The sequence below is a fragment of the Maylandia zebra genome, linkage group LG4 (assembly GCF_041146795.1).
Source record: "Maylandia zebra isolate NMK-2024a linkage group LG4, Mzebra_GT3a, whole genome shotgun sequence".
NCBI classification, from domain to species: domain Eukaryota; kingdom Metazoa; phylum Chordata; class Actinopteri; order Cichliformes; family Cichlidae; genus Maylandia; species Maylandia zebra.
Window position 1 is genome coordinate 1,210,326 of NC_135170.1, and position 16,718 is coordinate 1,227,043.

The window sequence follows — 16,718 nt, forward strand, 5'->3', positions numbered from 1 at the left end:
ATCCCTCTGTGATGGAGCGCCAGTCTCCAGGTGAAGGCACAGCCATGAAGTCGTCCACTAGACAGTCCCAGATGGACGTCGCTGCCTGGGGGGTGATCTGGCTCACCGTGGACACACCGACTCTGAAACTGAACGCGATGGTCCTGAAGGAGTCCTCGGTGACAAGGAACCTGGACAAAATTGTTCAAAATCAGTATTATGTGTACTGCAGTTACAAAATACATTATTCAAATTCCAAAATACTTTTGTGATGTCAGATTTAAATCACAAAACATGAATCTTACATAAAACATTTTGTAATTATAAGGATAATTACAAAATGTATATTAGGTCATATCTAAAACAGTTGTTTTGTTTTAACTTTAACATATCATAATTTGATTGGTAGCAACTTTCACAACTACAGTGAGCCAATCACTCATAATTCCTAAACATGTCAATCAGGTAGGAATGAAGTAAGACATTAATAGAAATAAAGAGTTGTGTGTTGACATGTAGCCCTTTCCTTGCTTAAATCATTAATATTTTTGAAAAATTAATCTGTGATAAGACAGCTTATCAAGATAGAACCATGTAACTAGAGATGAACCAAACTGTTCACAGTTTTATCTAACTCTGTTTTAATAAAGGCTGGTGACCCCTGCTATAGAGTCTGACAGCTGCAGGGATTATATACAAATATTCAACTATCCCAGAATTAAACCAGGTCTAAATAAAAAGGAGTGAGTATCACTACAAAGGTTAACTCAGTGGTGCTAATGCTACAGTTTGATATCAGCAAACACCGAGCGCATACATTGATGTGACACCACAGCCATGCTATCGTCGCAAACACTGATAACAGCATAAATCGAATTAAATCGGGGCTTGATGAGAGCTTCTGAGTATCACTAGAAATATTATAAAGAGTCGTCTCTGTACCACAGTTTGCTTTCAGTAAACACCGACAGCATTCACTGTTAGCATAGCACATCCATGTTAGCAGTGTATAACTGGATGGATTAGCATATTAGCACAGATATCAATAAAGGACTACCGTATTAAATAGTTTTACTAACCTCAGGCAGACGGACAGGCGCTCTGCAGGTGGGATTGAGCGTCTGTAGTTGGTGTCTAGGCGGGCGATGCTGGGACCGACGAGGGAAAGCAGGTCCTCAAACTGGCCGACGGTGATAGCGCTGGAATCGGCCGTCATCCAGGCGCAGCTCCTGGAGCAAGTGGTGAAACTCACCAAACTGCTCATGCCTCTGGAGGACCTGATGGACCCAGGTACGGCGAGGACGTCTTTTACGCTGCTGCTCTGCTCTCCACAGTACATAGAGAAGGGAGACTCTCTCTTCAAGCGCTAGCTCGATAGCTGCCATCTTGCAAAGATACCGGTCTGGCACAACTCCCTCCCACATTCCTCCCACATTTCCGGTTCACGCGCGTCAAAATATCATATTTTGAGGCGCGATGGATTTTTCTTGGACACGCGTTGAGACGCGAATGTACACGCGTCAAATTAGGGGCGTTTGGGGCGTTTTATTCGCGTCCATCGCGTTCGGTGTGAACACACCGTTACAAAGGGCTCTTATACTTAACCAGACACAGAGTAGGTGTCCTCCTACACCAGGGGTCTCAAACTCGCGGCCCGCGGGCCAATTGCGGCCTGCCGGACGATAGTTTTTGGCCCCACCTTAATATGAAAATGTAATGTTAGTTTGATAATGTATGACACTTTACAGTGTTGTGGGCGGAGCTGAATTAACCCACCAATCAGGGTGGGATATGGATCTCAGGGGACACCAGCCGGGCTTGATGCAAGCAGGGAAACATTTCTCAATGAGTCAAAGTTCCAGCAGCGTTGCCCTGGAGTGTTTCTTTCTTTCCTGTGCCTGGCTGGCTTCCTCCTTTCTATTGGGCAAACGCCGACATTCGCCCCAGCGCGCTGCGTTCACAACACTTCAAAAAAAGTTGTTTTTTAAGTTGCTGCCCAGCGGGACATTATACGTATATAGATTTATACACACGTCAGTGGGATTTAAAGTTATTTTTCCACAGAGAGAGATCTCATATTAACTCTCACAGTGATGCGTAGGCGGCGGGATAAAAGAAAAGTCATGAACTCAATGCAGCCCAATTTAGTCTGCAGTCACATAGCGACACCTGTTCATCGGCAACAACAGTCCCCGGTAACCCGGACTAATTATAGGGTCGCACCGTAATTTGTGGCTCCATGTTTTTATTTGCATCACTGCGTTTGCATTGCAGCAAACATGAACATTACATATATTTCAATATAATGTAAAAGCAGTCAAAACAACTAACATCAGAAACAGCTGATGTTATTTGTTATATGTCACGGTGTCATTTCCGCTTCTTTCTCCTGTAACAACAGCCCGGCGCCGTGAGCAGTCGCCTTTTTTGCGCTCGCTATCCCTGCACTTTCTACCATCTGCAAACGCCACGGTGTTCGTGTCGTCATGAAAGACATGAACATCGAGCGTAAAAACAAAGGAGACTGCTACCGGCTTTTTATCTGCCGATCGCCGTGCTACGGTTGCAAGAAAAAGAAGCAGAAATGACGTTCTCTACGCGTTGAGACGTTCCCCGTCCGTCGGCTAAACGCTTGATTGAAACTTCAATGCGACAGTGACACCAAGTAGAATTATAAATGTCACATAGCCCCAAACATGTCTTTTTCAAAGCCTGCGGTGAAGAGAAAGGTTGGTGATGAGCACCGACAATTTCAGGAAAAGTGGGAAATGCAATATTTCTTTGTTGAGCACAGGGGCACCCCGACCTGTCTTATTTGCACAGAGAAAGTTGCGCTGCACAAGGAATACAATTTGAAACGTCATTACACAACTAGACATGCTGAGCTGGATGCAAAATACCAGGGAGACGAGAGAGCGAACCGGGTTGCCAGTCTTAAAACAGATCTACTGAGGCAGCAAGATTTCTCCAAGAAAGCAACCAAAGAGAATAATGCAGCAGTCGGAGCCACGTGGTTAGTGAGATGATTGCTAAAGCAGGGAAGCCATTCACAGAAGGTGCATTTGTCTAAAAGTGCATATTGCAGGCTGCAAATATAGTCTGTCCGGGAAAGAAAGGTCAGTTTAGCAACATCAGCCTTTCTGCCAACACCGCAGCAGATCGCATTTCTGACCTGTCAAGTGACATTTATGACCAACTGTGTGAGAAAGCCAAATGTTTCAGTGTATACTCAGTCGCTCTTGATGAGACCACAGACATCACCGACACTGCCCAGCTCCCAATGTATGTCCGTGGTGTTGATGACAGTTTTGAAGTGATGGAGGAGCTGCTCACAGTAATTCCAATGCATGGCCAGACCACCGCTCAGCAGATATTTACAAGCTGTGTGATGCCATTGAGAATGTTGGTTTGCCATGGAAGAGGTTTGTTGGAATAACAACAGATGGAGCGCCATCAATGACAGGGAGGAAACATGGACTGGTGGCACAAAACAAACTGGAAGAGGAAGGCGTGGAGGAGGCCATTGCTCTGCACTGCATCATCCATCAGCAGGTCCTTTGCAGCAAATGCCTGAAGTTTGACAATGTGATGTCTATTGTTGTGAAATGCATCAACCAAATCAGATCCAGGGGCTTAAAGCACCGAAGGTTCTGTGCTTTTCTAGAGGAAATGGAGTCAGAATATGGGGATGTGCTCGACTTCACTGAGGTACGTTGGCTCAGCAGGGGAAATGTATTAAAGAGACTTTTTGAGTTGAGAGCAGAAGTGAAGCCTTCATGGAGAAGGATGGAGTTAGTGTTCCTGTGCTAACTGATCCCAAATGGCTCATGGACTCAGCTTTTCTTGTTGATATGACACATGAGCTTAATGTACTGAACAAGACGTTACAAGGCCAGGGGCAACTTGTCAGTGCTGCCTATGACAACGTGAGAGCATTCTCCACAAAACTGGCGCTCTGGAAAGCTCAGCTCTCTCAGACAAACCTTTGCCATTTCCCAGCATGCAAGGCACTCGTGGATGCAGGCACACCATTCAGTGCTGACGAGTATGTTGATGTCATTTTGAGGCTACAGGAGGAATTTGATCACAGATTTGCTGACTTCAAGACACACAGAGCCACCTTTCACATTTTTGCAGACCCCTTCTCCTTTGATGTGCAAGATGCCCCTTCTGTGCTTCAAATGGAGCTCATTGAGCTGCAGTGCAACTCTGAACTCAAAGCAAAGTTCAGGGAGGTGAGTGGAAAAGAAGACAAGCTTGGACAATTTTTGAGAGACTTGAGCCCTAGTTTCCCTCGGCTTTCCCGAATGTTCAAGCGGACCATGTGCCTTTTTGGTAGCACATACTTGTGCCAAAAGCTCTTCTCCACTTTGAACTTCAATAAGTCCAAGTACAGGTCCAGACTTACGGATGATCATCTTCAAGACATACTGAGGGCCGCAACTGCTTCCTCCCTCAGGCCAAATCTGGCTCGGCTATGCGAGAGGAAACGCTGCCAGGTCTCTAGCAGCAAGGAGTAGGCAAGAGAAGCCATGTTCAGAAGAACAGTTCATTTTCTACAGTGTTCCATTCATGTTCAGAAGAAGGTTATAGAACTGTTAATACAGACATTTCAATCTAAATACAGCAGATATAGAAGACTGAAAGATACACACAAGTTCACTGACTAAAAATATCTTATTATTGTTTTATTTATGTATTACTGATTGATTTATTTTCTTATTAATTCTTAATTTGTTTATTTATTTTTCATATTTTGTGTTAAAAAATAAAAAAAGAGATTTGAGAAGATTGGAATTTTTTAACCATGCCTTTCTTGTGGAAAACCTAATGCGGCCCAGCCTCACCCAGACTCTGCCTGCAGCGGCCCCCAGCTAAATTGACTTTGAGACCCCTGTCCTACACCATAAATCAGTAAGAGAGGGTACGACCTCTCTCATGGCCCCAAGTGGTGTGTGCATGCCAGAGCACTCTGGAAGGCACACAGAGTCTTTACAGACTACTAAGGATCAAACCTCTATCATCATGCAATCGATTATACAACTCTAAGCATATATGAGTAAATATTTCTAAGCATAAATGACAATCAACAATATAAACCTTACAGCTGGTTTTAATAACAGAATTTATTTGTTTCTCAAACGAGAAAGAGCTATCGAGAAACACTCCTAAATCTTTAGTTCTGAACTTTTCCAGTGGGCCAAGGTCAACATTATCTGCTAATGCTAAATAGGCTGCCGTTATTAACTAATGCTAATTTGATTTGAATTAGCATTATGCACTAATGCTAACACTTTTTAACAATGTGAGTAGCTAATGCTAACACTATTTCCCTTAACTTTATAACATTGTGAACGGCTAATGCTAACACTCTTTTCCCTAGCATTACAACATCTGAGCTGCTAATGCTAAGTAGGCCGCCATTAGCACCTACGTCTATCCATCCATCCATCCATTCGCTTCCGCTTATCCTTTTCAGGGTCGCGGGGGGCGCTGGAGCCTATCCCAGCTGTCATAGGGCGAAAGGCGGGGTACACCCTGGACAGGTCGCCAGTCTGTCGCAGGGCTAACACACAGGGACAGACAACCATTCACACTCACATTCACTCGCACATTCACACCTAGTGGCAATTTGGATTATCCAATTAACCTATCCCCACAAGCTGCATGTCTTTGGACGGTGGGAGGAAGCCGGAGTACCCGGAGGGAACCCACGCAAACACGGGGAGAACATGCAAACTCCACACAGAAAGACCTCGGCCTGATGGTGGAATTGAACTCAGGACCTTCTTGCTGTGCGGCAACAGTGCTAACCATCGTGCCACCGTGCTGCCCACCTACGTCTAATTTAAGGCAAATACGCATTAGAACCTAATGCTCATATCGTTTTCCTTTGCTTTATAGCAATGTGAGCAGCTACTGCTAAATAGCATTAGCTAATAACAGCAGTCTAATTTAATGCAAGTTAGCATCATTTGCATTATAACGATGTGAGGAGTTAATGCTAAGTATGCTGCCATTAGTGGCTAATTCTAATTAGGGGTGAATAATTATTACAAGCTAATGCTAATATCGTTTTCTCTTCCCTTTTAACAATGTGAGCAGCTAGTGCTAGGTAGGCTGAAGCTAGCAGCTAATGCTAAAGCTAAAGATAATTTGATGTGAATTAGCATTACATTAGTGAGGAGTTAATGCTAAGTAGACTGCCATTAGCAGGTAATGCTAATTTAAGGTTAATAGGAATTGGCATCTAATGCTAATACCATATTTTCTTGCTTTAACCCTTTAAAACTGGTCAGAGTGGGCACACTCCGTTTTGCGCAACTATTTTTAAATCCCGGTAGCACTGTAATCACGTGAGCTAGCGCAATAATTTTTTTTGCATATGAAACCTGAGGAGTTGTATTTACATCTTATGCCATCAGCTTGTCCTAGGTTACAGTTTCCTTCCACATATGCTTAGGACTCATATTGCTCTGCTGGAAATAGTTTATTTTGATGCATATGCTGTTATTTTGCAAATTTGCAGTATAATATTTATTTTCGTTTTTCCTGCAGTATATAAAAATTGGTGTATTTCAAAAATAAAACTATGAAGGCACTCAAAATAAATTTCCTGAGGTGGGAAACTATTTTGTGCAACTTTTTTGTATTTACAGTTTTGAGGGATAAGCCTCTTAAATTTCTCTAACTAGAAATATATGTTAAAAAAACAAAAACGATTTTCAATTTTTTTGTAGTTTATTGCACTTTTTTGCAATTTATGTAATTACTATGCACTTAATACATACATATTATTAAAATTTAGGCTGTAATGGTTGTATTGATGTATAGCAACTTGAAATGCTCCCAAAAATGGCACTACAGCATGTAAAAATATAATATAAGCTCTGGCGGACTTGGTTCTATGGTAGGTCTAAACGGGTTAAATCAATATCAGTAGCTAATCCGATTGTTCAGTCTGACGTCAGGTGAAGTCATTTTTATGCATTTAAGAGCTGTGTTGAATTCAACATTACAAACTGAACATTAGAACTATCCTCTTCTCCAGGATTTTCCTGATTTAACATTTCAATATGACATTTCCAGCGCTTTGTTTTCTCTGCTCACAGACAAAACAGATACACGCATGTATATACAGCCCACGTCCAGCTCTGCATGCACTCCTGCTCCATTTCTATAGAGAATAAACAACGTAACACAATCATTCTCCATTGTTTTCAACTCAACCAGCTGCATTTAATGAAGGAGTTTGAATTTACTTTACAACAGCTGCTGTTGTTTCCTGTCTGCATTCATGTTCTTAACTGTACTCCACACATTCTGAACTGGTGTACCGTAATTGTCGGGCTATAAGCCGCTACTTTTTGCACAAGCTTTGAGCCCTGCGGCTTTTAGTCAGGTGCGGCTTTTCTATGGATTGTCCATGAGCGGATTTGTTTTGTTTGTTCCGCTGTTGTACGGCACTACGTTGCCTGGCGGAAGGATCGGGGTTCAAGAGTGGTATGTTGGTCACATGTCCATCCGTCAGGCAACGTAGTGCAGTACGAGGTAGCGCGAAAAACAAACTTCAAAGTAGCGCTACCCGTTCAGCTGGAGGCCTGGATGATGAGCGGCGATAAACTTGCAAAAAGCAAGTTATGCCCAACTCCACCATTGGATTCTGACAGCGTGGAAAAGTGTGAAAACATCCACGATCACCAACAGATTTCGAAGGGCTGAATGCTGCATGATGGAGAGGAGGACACCGCCACGGCCCTTCTGAGGGTGTTCGACTCTGACACTGACAACGAGGATTTCTTTGTTTTTGAAAGTGACAACGAAAGAAAGAAGCTGAGAGTGGATGACGTAGCCACCCTGAGCCTGTTTGTTTCCGACACTGGAGGAGAGGACTTTGGTGGTTTTAGTGCGCAGGAAGATGGTGGTGAATGACTGACTTTTCTTCTTGTTAAAGCCGTGTCACTGCACCTGAGCCTAAAAGGTAGTCCGAATCAATTGTTCTGGTGTGCTGTAGGTTATTGTTATGTACTACATTTGTTACTCATTTATGAAGCACAGTACATGTTTTGTACTTGTAATTACCGCTACTTGTACATATACCTAAAAAGTTTTAGGTATATGTATATATTTGTGCATATTCTCTTACATATGATAAGTCAACATTGAAACACCTGCGGCTTTTAGTCAGGTGCGGCTAATGTATGTACAAAACAGGATTTTCCCCTGATTTTAGCTTGTGCGGCTAATATTCAGGTGCGCTCTGTAGTCTGGGAAATACGGTAGTTCTTCCTAAAGTACTGCAGTATTCCTGCCAGTACATCCTTTTAGTTTTCCTAACTGTTTCCTCTGATGCTCGTTGCTATTCTTTCCTCAATGCAAATTCATGCTAAGCTCCTTCATATCCATCCCTGTTTCTAAACCTGTAATAATTGCTTTAATGTGTCTTTGGCCTAATTATGAGTCTGTCCATATGTTTGTAGTTCCCCACTTGCTTTGGTTTCTTAGCTCTGATTCTCTCAAATTTATCCTTGAAATCATTTACTGGCATCTCTCCCTCTCACTCCCACTATCCCCAGAACACCAGAGTATTCATCTCCTGGTTTATCCTATGGCCTCTTTGCATTTTCTCCAATCATCCCTGTTTCTAGAGTCTCACCCCATCTGCAGGCAGTCCAAGAGAAACTGCCTCTGCCATTTTCTTCTTATTAATCTTTGATTTTTCTCTTCACTTTCTCCATTGGGTCTTCTTAGACGCACTTTCCAGAAAGCAGCAACATTTTTTGTGCCCCATTTTTCAAATTGTGCATCTTACTTCAGCTTAATGTGTTTCCTGTTTTGTTTTTACACAGGTCATGTAAAAGAAATCCTACCAGAGACTCGACAAAGCTGAACTGAAAGACAGCACAGGCAATAAATCAGAGCAGCACAGAACTTAAGCTCATGGTCCATAGAAGCTGGGCTCTACAGGTGTACCAGGACAAGCTTAGTGTAAGTCCCTCGAAAAAGTTTCACTTGTGCTGTTTCGGTGTAAATTACTGGTTTGTTTGAACAATTTCATCAGCTGAACCATAAATACTCCAAAACAATTTCTTTGTGACTCAGTGTGATTTTTCATTTTGTAATATTAGCATGTCAAACTCTACATTCTCTACACAGATGAGAAATGAAGTGTATTTAATAATAAAAGTTATCTCTCAGAGACAAAGTTAGTGTCTCATTCAGGTCTGTATCTGAGTAGCCTCAGACACATGCAGTGCTCATATTTTCTGTTTTGTGTGTCACTCAGACCTCTTCCTGACAGGGGCAGCAATTTCATTTAAAGTCCCATTCACTGATACAGGCTGCTGGAGCTCCAACCAGGAGGGTACACACATGATCCAGGGAAAAAAATTATATATGGTCTCTTAGATAAATATTAAGAGGTCCTGTGTTTTACTAAAAAATCAAAGTAGTAAAACACAGGACCTTTGGGTTAGATATAAGGTGATTTGACAAATCATGTCTGTTGTAAATGAGTAAGCCATTTATCGACCTGACTCAGGTTTTAAATCATCATCAGAAAAGACTGAATCCTGACCTGAGAATCCCAAGTGTACACTTTGGACTTTCCACTGCAGAAAATAGAAGCTTCAGTCCTGAATCCTGCAGGTTGTTGTTACCCAGGTCCAGCTCTGTCAGACGGGAGGACTGGGAGCTCAGGACTGAGGACAGAGCTTCACAGCTTCTGTCTGACAGGTTACAGCCACTCAGTCTGAAGAAAGGATGACAAGAAGACATGAAACACTTGTGTTAAAGTATATTCATGGTGCCATGAGGAGCTACTACATTTACAATATTTCAACACTGTTTCAGGACATGCTGGAATCCTTATTGCCTCATGTTACAAAAGACAAATGTGGCAGTTTAGTGTGATTTGGATGGATTCATTAAAAAAACAAAACATAAACACTGTTAATTTTTTCCAAATGAAATTGATTAAATGATGTTAATTGATGAAAAAAAAATCGATATTGCTTGATCTGACCTCAGCGTTTCCAGTTTGCAGTATTGACTCTTCATCCCAGCAGACAGAAGCTTCACTCCTGAATCCTGCAGGTTGTTGTTACCCAGGTCCAGCTCTGTCAGATGGGAGGACTGGGAGCTCAGGACTGAGGACAGAGCTTCACAGCTTCTGTCTGACAGGTTACAGCCACTCAGTCTGACATCAAGGTGGAAGGGAGACAAGATCAACCAAACAAATCAGAGCTTTATTGCTTTTTTATTGTTTTTAAGCAGAAATCAGTGAGGTGCTGGTAGATTCTGTTCTTTTGGTTTATTACCCAACAACACACACATACACTAATATTTGTGACTTTTGTAATAGTAGCATTTACAATGCAAAGCAACAGCGATCACAGATTGAAGGGGCCTGAATAAAACTACAATGCAGTGATTTTTAAGATGACCCGTTCTTCCAATTTCCAACAACAGATTTCTCCAACCTTACAGTTAAAAATAATTCTTTATCTCATACTGAATCTTGGTGCACCTCCCCCCAGTTTATTAAAATGGAGTGGTACTGAAGTTGCTGTAAGTGATGTGTGATGCCACTGATTTCCTTTCTGATCCAATACAAAGTAAAATTCAGGCTGGTATCTGCGATACTGATGAAAACTATTCCTTCAGAATCAATACAAGACATCATAAGAAAATATGATGTTTTGTATAACATAAAAAGCCTGAATTTTAAAATATTCAGTTAATAATCAAAAACAGATGTGACTGAAAATAATAAAACTGAGAAACATTTTATGGCCATTCGATCCTTTTACAACCATTGCAAGAGCTTGGTTGGCATAGCCGGCAATACGTTGGATAGTAATAAGTCCGGTGGGTGATGGGCTCCACCAGGGCTGCCCTTTGTCACCGATTCTGTTCATAAATTTTATGTTTAAAGGCTGTATCAAAAGTTCATTCAAGTTACAATATTGTGGTCAAAAGTTCTCCTTTTTTCTTTTATACTATACAACTACGCTGTCTCATGGTTTTAGGACATGGATCTGTCATGGAAGAAATCTATGACCACTTTTAATCAACATTTTAAAAATAAACATGATCACAGATTTACTCACAGAGCCTTGTTGGAGGCTTTGACCACTGGCAGCAGCCTCAGAAGAGCCTCCTCTGAAGCAGAGTATTTCTTCAGGTCAAACACATCCAGATCTTCTTCTGATGACAGTAAGATGAAGACCAGAGCTGACCACTGAGCAGGAGACAGTTTACCTGTGGAGAGACTTCCTGATCTCAGGGACTGTTGGATCTCCTCCACTAGAGAACGATCATCCAGTTCATTCAGACAGTGGATCAGATTGATGCTTTTCTCTGCAGACAGATTCTCACTGAGCTTCTCCTTGATGTACTGGACTGTTTCCTGATTGGTCTGTGAGCTACTTCCTGTCTGTGTCAGCAGGCCTCGTAGGAGAGTCTGATTGGTCTGCAGTGAAAGACCCAGGAGGAAGCGGAGGAACAAGTCCAGGTGTCCATTTGGACTCTGTAAGGCCTTGTTCACAGCACTCTGGTGGAGAGATTGAAGTTTTAGTTTGTTAAATAGTTTAGACCATGTAGAGGTTGTTTGTTGTTGTTCCAGCAGATTGAGTCCAGAGTTGATGAAGGTCAGATGGACATGAAGAGCAGCCAGAAACTCCTGAACACTCAGATGGATGAAGCAGAACACCTTGTCCTGGTACAGTCCTCTCTCCTCTTTAAAGATCTGTGTGAACACTCCTGAGTACACTGAGGCTGCTCTGATATCGATGCCACACTCTGGCAGGTCTGATTCATAGAAGATCAGGTTTCCTTTGTGCAGCTGATCAAAAGCCAGTTTTCCTAGATACTTAATCATCTTCCTGTTCTTGGGACTCCAGTGTGGATCTGTCTCAGCTCCTCCATCATACTTGACCTTCTTCACTTTGGCCTGAACCACCAGGAAGTGGATGTACATCTCAGTCAGGGTCTTGGGCAGCTGTCCTCCCTCTCTGGTTTCCAGCACATCCTCCAGAACTGTAGCAGTGATCCAGCAGAAGACTGGGATGTGGCACATGATGTGGAGGCTTCGTGATGTCTTGATGTGGGAGATGATCCTGCTGGCCTGCTCCTCATCTCTGAATCTCTTCCTGAAGTACTCCTCCTTCTGTGGGTCAGTGAACCCTCTGACCTCTGTCACCATGCCAACACAGTCAGGAGGGATCTGATTGGCTGCTGCAGGTCGTGTGGTTATCCAGAGGCGAGCAGAGGGAAGCAGTTTCCCCCTGATGAGGTTTATCAGCAGCACATCCACTGAGGTGGACTTTCTAGGGTCAGTTAGGATTGTAGTTTTGTGGAAGTCCAGAGGAAGTCGACATTCATCCAGACCATCAAAGATGAACACAACCTGGAAGTCTTCAAAGCTGCAGATTCCTGCTTCTTTGGTTTCAGTAAAGAAGTGATGAACAAGTCCCACCAAGCTGAACTTTTTCTCTTTCAGCACATTCAGCTCTCTGAAAGTGAATGGAAATATGAACTGGATGTCCTGGTTGGCTTTGTCTTCAGCCCAGTCCAGGCTGTATTTCTGTGTTAAGACTGTTTTCCCAATGCCAGCCACTCCCTTTGTCAGCACTGTTCTGATTGGTTCGTCTCTTCCAGGTGAGGCTTTAAAGATGTCTTCTTGTCTGATGGTTGTTTCTGGTCTGTCTGGTTTCCTGGATGCTGTTTCAATCTGTCTGACCTCATGTTCATCATTGACCTCTGCAGTCCCTCCCTCTGTGATGTAGAGCTCTGTGTAGATCTGATTCAGGAGGGTTGGGTTTCCTGCTTTAGCGATGCCCTCAAACACACACTGGAACTTCTTCTTCAGGGTGGATTTAAGGTTACGATGACAAACTGCAGCTTGAAGTTCTGAATGAGAAGAAAAATAAACACTCAATTCCAAAAAGAACTAATCTTTAAAACATGTTGCTCCATCTTCCATCTCTGGAAAATGTCTCATTTATCCAGCAGCTTAAATCTTTAGATAAATCCTCTTACTGCTCTGCAGATGGTCAGCCAGCTCCTCCTGCTTCATTCTCCTCAGGAAGTCCACTGTGATCTTCACAAACGCCTCTCTGCTGCTGCTCCTCTGACTCTCTAAGCATTCTGGGTAATCTGGACTCAGAACCTTCTGGATCTTCTTCAGCTCGTTCTTCACAAAAGTGATGATGTTGTCCTCCAGCAGCTGGAACAGAATATTTCTGAATGAGCCAATCAGACTGAAATCATGGAGCCAAACATCAGATCCATGTTGGACACACTGACGATCCACTGGTCTACAAAGAGCAGCATGGAGATGACTGTGAACAGAACAGATGTAACAGTAGTTGTTGTACATGTACAGACCATAAATATGGAGTCCAGCTGTGTTTGATGCTGCTGGGCAGACTGACCACTGGGAACCTCTGAGCTCTGCTGCTCCACTCTGTGGAGGAACCATGAAGGATTAGATCCACACAGGATAAAGATCCAGGAGTTTCTGCTCAAATAACTTCATCTGAATCAAGTCTGTCAAGTTTTAAACTCTCAGATTGTGAACATATCAGTAATTTTCAGTCTGTTTTCATGGACGTCCTTTCAGTGGTGATGTCAGGGATGATTTTGAAGAAGCTCATCAAACTGAACCATCAGCAGATCACTGCTCCAAAACCAGAACATGATCCGAGTCTCCCTCCACCACCAGAACACCAGCTTTACTAACGTGGTAGATCAGTGTAGTACAGATCAATAACTGATGAGTCATTTGATCAAAATCACTGAGTGCTTCACGTCTGACCCTCTGATGCTTCTGTAGACATTTTGCATATTTAATGAATGTCTGACAGTTTTACATTCATTCTATGAACACAGTGGAAATGTTGTGTTATAGTCTCCATGTTGTTTCCAGCATCATAAATTCTTAAGTTCAGAAAATTAGATTCTTTCTTCACAGCTGAAAAACAACAACATTTATTCTCTATTGAAATCTGCATCGTCCACTCCAAAGGTCACAATCTGAAGGTAACATCTGGTTTTGTTCCCTGTGGTTAACTCTGAGCATCAGTATGGTGGGATTTATCCACTACATCCACACCACTGTGGTTCAGTGTTGTCCTGATGGAGTAACAGCAGCCAGTATGATCCAGGCTTTAGCTGCTGGGTCTCTGTGTGACCTCTCAGACTGTTTAACAGATCAGACACAAAGAGAATCAGAGCAGCTCTGTTCTTTAAAGACAAACATGAACCCACTCAGGTCACACTTTCCCCACAGATATGAGCATCACTGTCCTCAAACAGCAAATGACCAAGTCGAACATTTGGATCTTTTCTCTTTCATTGTTTTCTTTTTAATGAATCTTTGTAACAATCTGAGGATGTTTCAGGTCATATTTATCCAGGAAACACAAACATGTAAAGGAGTCATCACAGCTCTCTGACCTCGTTGCTCCAGGTTCACCACTGAAGTATGGAACGTCGCCTTTGGACCGGTCACTCCTCACAGACGGACAGCTGGACCCTGCAGACTGTGACCTCTGACCTCTGCAGACACAAACATGATTGAAGCAGCTGTGATCACACAGACTGCAGATAATGCAGCTGTTTCCTGTCAGTAACATCCTCTTAGATTAGAGTTCAGCTTTTTACAGGAAAACTGGACAAAACTGATTTTTGTTACAAACTCATTTTCATTTCCTCTCAGCTCACAAACACAGTCAGACAATCAACCAGAGTCAACACTGATTATAATGTCAGTGCAGAATTATTTCTGTTACTCAGTGAGTTCAGCTCTCTGACCTCGTTGCTCCAGGTTCACCACTGAACTCTGGATTTCGACCTTTGGACCGGTCACTCCTCACAGACGGACAGCTGGACCCTGCAGACTCTGCTCTGTCCTCCTCTTCCTCCATCATCATCTTCAGTCAGTCTGAGAGGTAAACCACAAACACTCAGTGAGTTCACATTAACAGGAGGAACTGAGTTACAGTCGCTGACCTCTGACCCGTCATGTGACCATGAAACCAGGTCAATATATCTGTAGGTTCAGTCATCCAGGTCATGTGATCTAAGGAGCTTGGAGAGAAAAGAGACGTCTTTAAGTTTCTGGAAGACGTTTCATCTGAGAAGCTTCTTCAGCTCTAAAACCAAACGGTGGAGAGTCCCAGATATTTAAACCTGAGAGGGAAAGAAAGCATGTCGCTGACCCACCACTGATGTTATTTCAAGGAGGAAACTGAGAGCCTTTGCACCAGGAGCACAAACATCAGCTCCAGCAATGATCCACTGATGTGTTTTTATTCCATGTATGAATGTTGTTATTGACAGAGATGACGTTTGTGTGTCAGTGATGCAGTGACTGTTGTTGTTACCTGTACAGGCTGGTTAGACTCTATGAAACAGATCATACAGATCTCTGCATGTTAGAAGAGACTATTAAAGGTCATGAATGAGACAAAGGCAGGGAGGCGTCCTTTACAGCTAAACAGCAGAGTGAGAGAACAGCCAGCACCTCTACATTTATCACATTATACAGCACATGTATGATACTGACAGGGATGAGAAGAATTTAGTGATTCTGATCCCATCATTGATATTACTTATTGATTCTCAGTAGCTCTGCTCTGACAGTCACCACCATCACTGAGCAGCATATCAAAGACATTTGTGCACATTAACTGCATGTTGTGGCTCAAATGTTTGTGCATGTTGGAGGCATTTCCTCTTTGTTGTGATCAGTGTTGGTCATTACTCAAAACAGTCATTATTACACATATTACACAGAACACTTTGATTAAAAGTAATGGAGTACGTTACTTCATTACTCCTCATAACATTACTTTGATGTTACTGTGTGAAATGAACAAATGAGCATGTAACAACATAAAGCTGAGGTACAGCCCCACACACCAACACAGATCCTGATGAGGTCACGTGATGTTTCTCTGAGTGTTTATGAACACAAATCAAAGATGAAACAGCACAAAGACACTTCAAAGTGATTCTACTGTAGAAACATGAACAGGTAGAAACCTGCAGCCTGACTGCTCATCACTTTGTTACCTGTTCAAGTTCAGCAGCAGCAGCTCACTTTATCACGGTGCTGGTCTGGGGTCAGTGTTTACTCAGCTTTAACCTCACTCTGGGTTCTTGGCTAGCCTAGCTTTAGCTTAGCGTTAGCATGCTGTGTGCTAGCTTAGCGTCAGAGCTCTGCAGGTGTCTCGTGTGTAAATATTAATCACAGTGACAGTAAAGGAGGTAAAGGGCTGTGACGTCATCACGTACGCTGCGTCCTCTGTGGGCTCTGAGTGAACTCAAAGTACAAACTACAAGTACACAAACACGAACGTAGCTCAGAGTGGCGGACACACTCGGCCTCGTTGGTCCAGCTGTGAGTCCGTTACCGTGAACTATGGAGCGGCAGATTTGTGCTGAACTAAGCTGCACACAGCTGATGTTAGCCAGGAAACATTACACACTGACTTTAATGGAGAGACCGGAAATACAAACACACACAGTTTGTTGTGTGAAGAAATCAAACACGAGCTGAACAAACAGTAAAGTTCCTAAAGACAAACTGTTAAAGGAGGAAACAAAGCAAACTTACAGTTTCTTCACACACCAACAACAAGCTCCACTCCACACCTGGACACTAAACACGGACACACAGGTGAGCTGCTTCCTGGAAGGAGGCGGGGCTCCACCTGAAACTCAGCACAGGT

The 16,718-nt window shown here is 42.9% G+C and overlaps 1 protein-coding gene across 1 annotated transcript; it reads right to left on the reverse strand.

Annotated features, from left to right (window-relative positions):
• Positions 1 to 9,846: 9,846 nt before the first annotated feature.
• Positions 9,847 to 16,718, reverse strand: LOC143418433 (protein NLRC3-like). Its single transcript, XM_076883542.1, has 8 exons — positions 16,604 to 16,718; positions 14,797 to 14,926; positions 14,440 to 14,541; positions 13,369 to 13,447; positions 13,021 to 13,207; positions 11,091 to 12,891; positions 10,004 to 10,177; positions 9,847 to 9,853 (listed from the first exon to the last, which is right to left on the reverse strand). The coding sequence occupies exons 2-8, from the start codon at positions 14,913 to 14,915 to the stop codon at positions 9,847 to 9,849; spliced, it is 2,469 nt and encodes an 822-aa protein (XP_076739657.1). The 5' UTR covers positions 14,916 to 14,926; positions 16,604 to 16,718.

Excerpts from the sequence above, each read along its gene's own strand:
- LOC143418433 (XM_076883542.1), bottom strand. The coding sequence starts at position 14,915 with ATGATGATGGAGGAAGAGGAGGACAGAGCAGAGTCTGCAGGGTCCAGC. Across the intron at positions 14,542-14,796 it reads GGTGAACCTGGAGCAACGAG|AGGTCAGAGGTCACAGTCTG; the intron begins GTCAGAGAGCTG and ends TTGTGTCTGCAG. Across the intron at positions 10,178-11,090 it reads AAAGCCTCCAACAAGGCTCT|ACTGAGTGGCTGTAACCTGT; the intron begins GTGAGTAAATCT and ends CCTTGATGTCAG.